At 42.7% G+C, this 10614-nt stretch overlaps 1 protein-coding gene across 1 annotated transcript; it reads left to right on the top strand.

The window, feature by feature from the left end:
* The first annotated feature begins 9003 nt into the window (after positions 1-9003).
* LOC138259724 (olfactory receptor 6B1-like) lies at positions 9004-9951 on the top strand. The gene has a single exon (XM_069207618.1). It carries the CDS (start codon positions 9004-9006, stop codon positions 9949-9951), a length of 948 nt encoding a protein of 315 aa, XP_069063719.1.
* The last annotated feature ends 663 nt before the right edge of the window (positions 9952-10614 follow it).

Raw genomic sequence — 10614 nt, 5'->3', positions numbered from 1 at the left:
TGGGGGGATGAATACGTGTCTCAGTGGGTCTCTGATTGGGTGTCTGAATGGGTCTTTGAGTGGGTCTATGAGTATCAGTGGATCTGTGAGTGGGTGCATGAGTGTCTGTGTTGGTCTATTATAGGGTGTGTGTGAGAGTGTGGGTAGATCTGTGATTGGGTGTATGAGTGTTTGTATGGGTCTAGGGTGCATGAGTGTTAGTGGGTCTGTGAGAGGGTGTATGAGTATCAGTGCATCTCTGAATGGGTGCAGTGCGTGAGTGTCTGTATTGGTCTGTAAGTGGCTGCATCTGTGTCTGAGTGGCTCTGTGATTGGGTGTCTTAGTGTCTCAATGGGTCATTGAGTGGGTGTATGAGTGTCAATGGATCTGTGAGTGGGTGCATGAGTGTATGTGTGAGTCTGTGAGTGGGTGCATGAATGTCTGAGTGGATCTGTGAGTGGGTGTCTGAATGGGCTTTTGAGTGGGTGTATGAGTGTCAGTGGGATTGTGAGTAAATGAAAAAATGTCGGTGCATCTGTGAGGGGGTGTATGACTGTGTAGGTCTGTGAGTGGGTGTATGAGAGTGTGAGTGGGTTTGTTAGTGGATGTGTGAGTGTCTGACTGGAATTTTCTGTGAGTAAAATTGTCACTGGGTCTGTGAGTGGATGTGTGAGTGTCTGACTGGGTCTTTCAGTGAGTGAATGAGTGTAACTGCGTCTGTGAGTGGGTGTATGAGTGACTGAGTGGGTCTCTGAGTGGTTGTACAAATGTCTGTGTGGGTCTCTGAGTGGGTGTTTAAGTGTCTAAGTCGGTGTGATAGGGTGTGCATTAGTGTGTGAGGAAGTGTGTGAATGTATATTTAAAAAAAAAAAAAAATTGCCAGGGTTCGTGACTCTGTTGCCGTGTTGCACTGAACACAACGATGACCACGATGGAGTTGTGAATCCATGATTGTGACAAAAAAAATGGGTTTTAACCTTTTTAAACCAATAAGGGGGTCCTAAGACACCCATTAATAAGCTTCATGGGGTCTGAGTACTTTTGCCCTGTCCCTTTCTATTGTTTTCAGCCTCTAATTCCATCCCCCGGGACCATGCCCCTGTTCATAAAATGGCAGCCACAACTTCATGCACAGGTTGCGACAAGTCAGTCACAGTACTGCTTCTGCCACAAGGGTTCACAAAGCTCCACATAGGAGTTGTGATAGATCCACATCCCTATATATACAAATTTGTTTTTCACTTGATACAAGACCACTGAATGGATTTACACCAAATAATGAAAAGGGTTCTTTCTGGACCAAGATCTGACTTTCTGCCAAATTTGGTGTAATTTTGTCCAGCAGTTAGGGCTGTAGATGTGTTCAAAATCTCTGTTGAACAATGAAGGGGGAAAATGCCTTTTTGGGACATCCTCTTTTTCTTGGCCCTCGCTTGACCGATTACTCTGTAACTTTCCAGACAGACGCTGAAGTGAGCGTCATATTTCTTGGAAAATGTTGTGAAGATTCATGAAATGGTGCCAAAGTTATTAGCAAAACAAAAAATGCATTATAGTAGATAGTTATAGTTAGCACAGCGTTTCACAGAAAAAGCTTTTTATTATTTGCCTATGTCTTTTGCACCTTTGATGAATCTTCACAAAATTTTCCAGACGAAGTGGCCGGGAGATTCTTGTTGTGCATGGGAAGTTTCAGGGTGATCCGTCAAGCGGGACGAGAAAAAGGAGGCTAAAAAAACATTGTGTTTCCCATGTTAATTCCCAGTGGACCTGGCAACACATCTACAGCCCGAACCACTGAGTGGAATTACACCAAATTTGGCAGAAAGATAGCTGCCGGTACACAGACTGCGCTTTTTGTTAATTGGTGTAATCGCGCAATTTGGGAATTTTCACGAATACACGTGCGACAAGAAACGTTGCAATTGGCTGACTGCAGCCTGACTAGAAAGTTGCGACTTCCATTTTATTTCACAGAGCTGAAAATGGAAATTGAGTGTGGCATAAAGCGTGAAAGTACCCTAACCCCCGGGGTGTGAGATAGGTGTGTTTTAAGGGCAAATTATAGGTTTAATGTAATTTTGCATCACACGCACAATATTAAAAATTCACTAATTTTCATGAACTTCTGCGATTTATCTACAAAATATTCCGATCATGGAAAAATTTGAAAGAAAAACCACAGACTCATTCATACACTAATTCATTCACACATACATGCACTCATGCACCCACTCTCTCACCCACTCAGACACTTATGCACCCACTCAGACCCACTCATAGACTCACACACCTAATTTCAGACCCACTCATGCACTCACTCACACATCCACTGACAGAGATCAGCCTTTGCACTGCAGGGGTTAGAATAACATATAGAATTAAAATTACTTTGCTTTAAAAAACATAGAAATTTACTGAAAAAAACAAAGGTTACAGGGACGTTTTAGTTAGGTTCTGAATTTACTCGTACAATACCATAGAAATTCAGTAGTTAAAGTTCTTTCAAGTAACTGTAATTTGCGCCTTCACCATGCACTTCCCATATGGTGTAATTGATCATAGCCCATTATCAAGGTGCGTTGTGGCTAAATGCATTGTTTTTTTTTTGGTGATACCCTTCATTCACTGGTATGAGAATAAAATTTGCACTAATTATACTGCATCTACTGTGATTTGGAGTAGGTTACCATTTGGTGTGTGTCGATAATTGGAAAACGGGTACCTCACCCGTAAATGCACAGGAGTCTTCAGGGTCCCGGCCAAGAGGATTTGTGACTGCAATGAATATATATATATATATATATATATATATATATATATATATATATATATATATTTATATATAAATAGTGATAGTTGAAGAACCATGACCGTGCTGAGAATCATATCCACTGCAGAGCTGGGAGGTAATTCAGTAGGTGACAAAGGAAAATTTCTCTTTATTTTTGGATTTTCACCTGAGAATGTGTAACTGTCTATAGGTTTAGAAGAACTGTTAATGGAGAATCGTTCCTAAAGCTCATTCTTTCTATATGTCTGTTAAGCTCTTGAAAGTTATAAAATATATTGTTTCATATTATTTAGGCCTATCGGAAATATGCTACAATACATGCATTGGACAATTAGCAATAGACATACATCAGTAAGACAGCCAGGATTTGCACTAGGGGTGACCCAATTGCACAAAAAAGATGTACTATTGTAAGATAAATGCTGCCTTTACATGTAACATCACATCCAAGATGAGGGTATCACTAAAGGTAGAAGAAATATTTGTGCGTAGCAAAGCATTTTATTTATTAAATTTGGTATCATTAGATGAAATGGAGTCTTTGATTACTTTATTTTAAATATGATTAATCTTGCTGTACACATGGATGAATTTCAAGATCCACAAAGTACACAAAGACAGAATCCATGACTCAAAGGTAAAAAATGTTTAGGGAGTTCTCAGAAAATTAAGATGTGTGACTTTCAAAAATAATAAAAAGGACATTTACTTCAGAGATGGATCACAAAATTATGTTATGAGTGAGCCATTCACTAGGAAAGGTGTATCCAGTTTAAAGCAACATCCAGAGTACATCAGAAAAGCAATTTAATCAGTATAACTTATTTCCTTGTGGTAGCCAAAGCACATTCACGTACCCATGCAGATAAAGAAGCATTGAAACTCTGATGCAGTAAACACTGAGAGTGAAAAATTCAGAAAAGAAATATAAAGCACTTTCAGGCCCTGTTTCAGGTAACTATAACATGCAATTAACAGAAGTAACAAAACTTCCAGCATGTTAAGGCTTATTGATAACAATTGTATATATTTCAGGAATTTTGTCTGATAAAAACTGAAAATATGGAATAATTATAGCAGGTAAGCATGCTATAAATCACATTTTATTGAAGGTGAATTCATTTGACCCATTGAGAAAATATATTCTCACAAGTTTTCTGTGAAAACAGCATTGAGAAAAAACTGAACAGAAGGTATCTCTGTTAGAAAATATGAAAAACATTTAAAGACGTGAAAAAATACTGAAGAAGAGCATGGAGTCGTGTTCACTGTAAGAAAACAAGTTGATTGCAGAGGCCCCTTAACTTTTTGCCCCCATTTTTCACTTTTTGCTGGTGTTTTCCTGACTCTGATGGTGTCCTGGATACTGCTAACCAGTCCCATGGCCTGTGCTCTGTATAAAATAAGTATGCCACTTAGTCTAATTATAATTGGCTATGTCAACCTACCTATAGGTCCCTAGTATCTGGTAGGGCATGTGTGTTTAGCACCCCAGCATAGGTAGTGCCCCCATAGGTGCACTGCTGGCTGCTTTTAAACTAAAGTTATTCGCAAATTCAACTTTGGACTTAAAAGTACTTCCAAAGTCTTAAACTACCTTATTTTTACATATAAGTCACCCTTAAGGTGTGCCCTATGTGCCCCTAGGGTTGGGTTCCATGTAACTATAAGCAGGGACCTTATAAATAATTTTATAAGCCCCGGAGAGGTAAAACAGCCTAATGTGTTTTTCCCTTACTGTAGTGAATGGCCTCCATAGGCTAAAATGGGGAGACTTTATTTGAATTAATAAAGTCCCCTCGCGTTTGGTATCAAATTAATAGTTATAATAAATCCCACAACTTACAATTATTGGATTTAATATAACTAGTTCAGGTAAAGAGTTTTAAACTCTACCTGAAAAGTTGCCAACTTCAGCTCTGTAGTGCCCTTCTCTGATTAGCCAGCCTCTGGCAGCATGGCCTTGATGAGGTGTGAATTGGCCTGGTCTGAACATAAAGGATGTGCCTGGGGAGGAGATCTGCCTCAGCGGAAGGGGAAGCAGGAATGTGGGAGGGCTGCCAAACTGGTCTTCAAAGGCAGGAAAGGAAATTTGGAGCAACCCAGCACCTCCCTCACACCCCACAACCCCAGACAATTAGGTGTCCTCTTGATTAGATTAGGAGAGGGCAGGATAGGGGTGTGTTTAGGATTTTTAGCCACACCAGTGGGTGGTCTCAGCTAGATCTACCCTCCAAAAACCAATTAGGTGCCCTCTTGATTAGATTAGGAGAGGGCAGGAGAGGTGTGTGTTTAGGATTTTTAGCCACACCAGTGGGTGGGCCCAGCCAGATCTAACCTCCAAAAATCATTTTTAGCCATGTTGGATTTTTGAAGAATATTGCTCACTGGGATTGTTTTTTGCCACACTTCCTATGAAGTGGTCATCACAGGGGGAAGAACTCTACCTCTGATTGGACACCCAGGACCCCCCTGTTTTTCACACAGGAGCAAAGATAAATATGGCAGAGCTGCACCCACACCTCAGATCCCTACCAGATCCCTTCAAGGAAGAACCTCAGAAGAATAAGGACTGCCCTGCTGGACCCCTGACCTGCACCTGGACACTGCACGCTGAAGGACTGCCCCAGCTGCACACTTGGGCTCCACCAAAAGAAGGACTTTCCCTGGCTTCAACTGGTTTAAGGGGGACTCCCTGTTTGCTACAGGTGAAAAATTGCTAACCAGAGTCCCCTGCCTCAGATTCTGAAGACACTGATCAGCTGACCACTGTCCTGTGGCCATTTTGGAGTTTGAGCCAGGTGCAATCTGGGAGTTGGTAGTCCGCACCCTCAAGGAGCAACTCAAAGCTTCTGGAAACTTGAGGTGAGCAGAGAACTTCTAAAGGACCTTAAAAGACCTTCTGGAAGAGGATCCAGACGTTTAGAGAAGATTGGAGAACTTTTTGGAAAACTTTGTGCCAACTCTAGCACGCTTGCCTCAACCGTAACCCGGCCTGACTTGCAGGTTCATCCCACTGAAAAAAATCATTGAAAAAGTGACTAAGCCTGAACGTAAAAATCTTCACCGAGGGCTCCCGTGACGCGTTTCCAAGGAAGGACTCCAGGGAGGTCGGATCGGACTGGCAACTTTGTCCCACTAAAGAAAACCTTCAAAAAAATGACTAAATCCGAACGTAAACATTTGACCGAGGCCTCCCGCTTGCGGTAGCCCAGCAGGGCTCCATCGCATCAGCCTTAAACTTTGATTTTGCCCCTGTCGAGGTGTGACTAGCTAACCAGATTGGAGCTATTTGTTTCTAAGCGCTAAAAAACATTAAGGCTCTTATTACAACCCTGGCAGACAGTGCAAATAGGGCGGTAAGACCGCCCCATTATGACATTGGCGGTTTGACATTTGCCAAACCGCCAATGTCCTGCACCGTCCGCCACGGCGGTAATGACCGCCAGGCTGGAGACAACGGTCTCCAGCCCGGCAGCTGTCACTAGTCTGCCACCCATATCAGTACCCCGCATACCGCCATGGATTTCGTGGGGTTTTCAACCGCCACAAAGTCCATGGCGGTATGCACCATCAGTGCCAGGGAATTCGTTCCCTGGCACTGATTGGGGTCTCCACCTCCCCCTCCCTGAGTCCTCCTCCAATACCCAGGACCCCCCTACCACCCTCCAAAGGTAGTAGGACCCCCTACCCACCCCCTCCCTTGCCCCTCCACCCCATTGAAACACCCAATACTTACCCCCCACACTCCCCTACACGTATGCTCACATTACTCACATACATACACGCGCACATACATGCACACATGCACACATACATAGAAGTCACATTTCCGCCACACACATTACACTCCCCGCATGCATACACGCACTCACACAACCCCTCTACACACTCACACGCACACCCCCATGCATGCATACAACACACAACAACCCCCATCCCCTCCCCTAATGGACGATCACCTTACCTGTTCCGGTGATCCTGCGGGAGGGAACGGGATCCATAGGGGTTGCTCCGCCACCAGCACCCCGTCACCAGAACAACGCCACGCCAAATACTGGTTCGTATTACGGTGGGCGGTGTTCTGATGATGCAGCAGTGACGGTGGAGCAGCCTCCACTTCACAGCCGACCGCCAGTATTGCTGCTGGCGGCTCTCCGTCCAAAAAAGGGCGGAGGGTCACCAGCAGTCATAATACGGTTGGCGGTCTTTGGCCCAGCGGTACCTCAGCGGTCTCTGGAGGAGACCGCCGAGGTTGAAATGAGGGCCTTATTCTTTAAAAATTCATATCTCCGGTTCCCCTTATCTGATTTTATTAATTTTGGTGTCATTTCAATGATAAAAATATACTCTATGTTTATAAGTTGGTGTTAGATTTTTATGTGTTTTGTGTTTCACTTATTTACTGTTTTGTGATTTTTAAATGCTCTACCCACTTGTCTTCTAAGTTAAGCCTTGTCACTAGTTTCCAGGCTACCAAGGGTTGAGCTAGGTTTCATTTATTGAGACCTAAGTGGAGGTTAGTGGCCTATTGCTAAGTGTAGGTACTTACCTGCCCTTACCAATAATCCACTTTCTAACATGCACCTTAAATCACCGCTTAATTCCTTGTCTTTATCTTCAGAAGAAATGCGTGATTCGCTGCACACTTTTTTCTGAAGTTACCTCAGAAGCTCCTGAAATGGATATCATGGCTGTCAAGACAAAAAGCTTCAGCAATGCACAGCCATCTCCATCAGTGCAATGCCATGCTCCAGTGACCAAAGAGTTAATTAAATAGGCATGCACGTTCGTCGTGCGCAATAACAAATCACGGAGGACAAAATAGTAACTAAGACCGATCAAAGAACAAAGTTACTATGCCTGTACTCTTTTAAAAAAAATATATATTAGTATTAGCAGATTAAGGGTTGAATGGAGGACTCTCTACTATGTATGTCCCCTTATTTTGCTTCAGCTTAAGGGCTGCCTAGAACTGCCCATGATAATTACACCATTTTCAGTTTTCCGTACATTGTTGCCTGCCTGAAAGGTGCTGCAGGCTTGGAGTCAGTAATACAATTTTTTAAAAAGCCCCTCTTTATCTTGTTGCCTCCCTACACTCATCCAGGATGTGACCCCCATCAACTCCTGAAATTAGCAGTATGGGCACCTACTTGAGCCCTAGAAGTCCTGCTGATAAAAAGAATCAATCAATGCAGTAAAACTGCATGCTCCTTTCATTTCTGCAGAGCAGCACCAACTTTGCTGTGTATGCCCACAGAATCCAGCAGGATGCAACCTAATGCATGACATGAACACTATGAATTAGAAAGTGCCTGAAGGGGCTCTCAAAAACAGGGACGTAGGAGCAGTGGGAGTACCCCAGGATCCAAAGTATACATCAATTTCAAGGCCTAATAAGATTGAAACCAGTTGCTGGTGTTCCTTTCTGGAGGGGGCCACACCTGGCAGTTTGGTTTTGACCCTTCCCTTGAGATATAAAGTCCTTACCAATTTGAATAAGTCAGACCTTTGTCTAGAGTGGTACAGTGGCCACGGAACAGTAGGGTTGAGAACTACTGAGAGCAATTGCCAGTGGTTAGACTATTTTTGCAAACATTCCTCCTGTCATCTTTTTGTTTGTTTATTCTTTATCAACCCAGATATCATTGTCAATTCTTGCTGCATTGCTTTCTGAACATTGCATGGTGGAAAGAGTTGAAAGATGAGTGTGGGGTGAGTTTTGGAACACAGATGTTGAGGTCACCTATGCTATCACTCCTTGTGCATTGCATGGTGGAATAAGTTGACAGGTAAATGTACTATGATCCCTGGAGGCTTAACAGATCAGGGTCAGTGGGTGATGTCCCTTCTGGATCAGGGGACGAGGGTGGCATCACTTCAGGAGAGCAATCCATGGGAGGCATCAGTTTGGTCCGGGAATCATGTGTGATATTGATTCTGGGGTATCATTTTACAGGTAAGGAACAATGGTGTGGTAGCTGCCACATTATGCAAGCCCTGTGCATTTTATAAATGTAATGAATGGTATCCCTTTGTACTGCTTAGAAAAAGTCTAAAGTGGCAGATGTAGATGATTGATCTTAATATGCAAACTGCACATTAAATTCACTTACATTTTTATGATTTGGCTGTCCAGTGCATCATACTATTTCTATGTTCCAAAACTTTCTTTAACTTTTCTAATTTTCTTGTTTTACTTTATAGTCTGAAAAATATCTCTGAGATGCAGGAGGGCAACCAAACCAGTATAAAAGAATTTGCTTTGTTGGGCTTTACTTTCGGTAGGGAACTGGAGATTCTTCTGTTTATGATCTTCCTTTTTGCTTACATGCTGACAATAGTAGAAAATGTTCTCATTATGACTGTGATCAGAGTGGATGAAAAGCTCCATAAGGCAATGTACTACTTCCTGAGCCACCTCGCTTTTCTGGAGATGTGGTACATCAGTGTAACTGTACCTAAGCTGCTTGCCATGCTCCTTGTGGAGAACAAGAGAATTTCCATCATCGGATGCATGACCCAGCTCTATTTCTTTATTGCACTGGTTTGTACTGAGTGTGTCCTCTTGGCATCCATGGCTTTGGACCAGTTTGTAGCCATTTGTAAGCCTCTCCATTACAGCACCATCATGAGTGAGAGACTATGCTTGCAGCTGGCAGCTGGATCCTGGATAAGTGGCTTTCTGATCTCCATGGTGAAGGCCTACTACATTTCTAGACTGATCTTCTGCCGCTCCAATGTCATGAACCATTTTGTCTGTGATATCTCCCCTTTGTTGAATCTGTCTTGCACGGATATGTCACTGGCTGAACTGGTAGATTTCGTCCTTGCACTTTTTATTCTGTTGGTTCCACTCTTTGTCACCATTGTGTCTTATGCGTGCATTGTGGTCACTATACTGCGAATGCCTACTGCCAGTGGGCGCCACAAAGCCTTCTCAACCTGTGCCTCTCACCTCACAGTTGTTGTAATATTTTATGGAACCACACTATTTATATATGCCCGGCCACAGACAATTGACTCTTTCAGCTCTAACAAGCTGGTGTCTATGGTATACACTGTACTCACACCTCTGCTGAACCCACTAATCTACACTCTAAGGAACAAGGAAGTAAAAGAGGCCCTACTGAGACTTGTGTTCCACAAGCAGCTAATCCCAAAGACTGCATAGACACCTGCATGTTTCTTATTTCACCTACAGCTAGCTGCAGAGGTTTACTAATTTTCCTTATATTGTGACATCTTAGACTCAAGATGGAAAATGCAATTTTTCTAAAAAAGCCATTCAATGAAATATAATTAGCTTTCGCAATTTGTAGGTACTGCAACTCATCTTTATTTTATTATTATTTTATTTATTATATAGGCAGACAAAATAAAAACTGGCATTAAGACCTGGGCACTCAAAGGTTATAATAGTTGCCGCCTATGGTGTCATTAAAATAAATATACATAAGACCATCAGAGCGGCTGCAGGAATGACTAGTACAAGCCTATATACATCTGACCTTATACAACCGCTCTTGTAAGTGGATCTACTTGCATGAAAAAGTGGCATATTACCTAAGCCTAATTATCATTATTGCATAATAGAAGTAAAATCCAGGCAACATATACTTTAATCATTGGTAAGGGTGGGCAGGTAAGCTCACAATGACTCCCAAAAGTCTCTAGGTCCCCGGGACTGGGAGGAGTAGCAGCTTAGGTTTCAGACCTCACATAAAGTCATGTCATGAAACCAGTCCTGAAAACTAAAGGCTCTCTAACCCTCACCATAACATGGAGACCCTGCGTTTGTCCAGTAATATCCCTGTGGAAGTTCATTTACGAAAGC

Source organism: Pleurodeles waltl, chromosome 9 (assembly GCF_031143425.1).
Source record: "Pleurodeles waltl isolate 20211129_DDA chromosome 9, aPleWal1.hap1.20221129, whole genome shotgun sequence".
Taxonomy (NCBI): domain Eukaryota; kingdom Metazoa; phylum Chordata; class Amphibia; order Caudata; family Salamandridae; genus Pleurodeles; species Pleurodeles waltl.
Note: the sequence above shows the minus strand (reverse complement) of the source record. Positions and strands in the feature narration are given on the sequence as shown.

Coding starts and splice junctions, on each gene's coding strand:
- LOC138259724 (XM_069207618.1), top strand. CDS start 9,004: ATGCAGGAGGGCAACCAAACCAGTATAAAAGAATTTGCTTTGTTGGGC.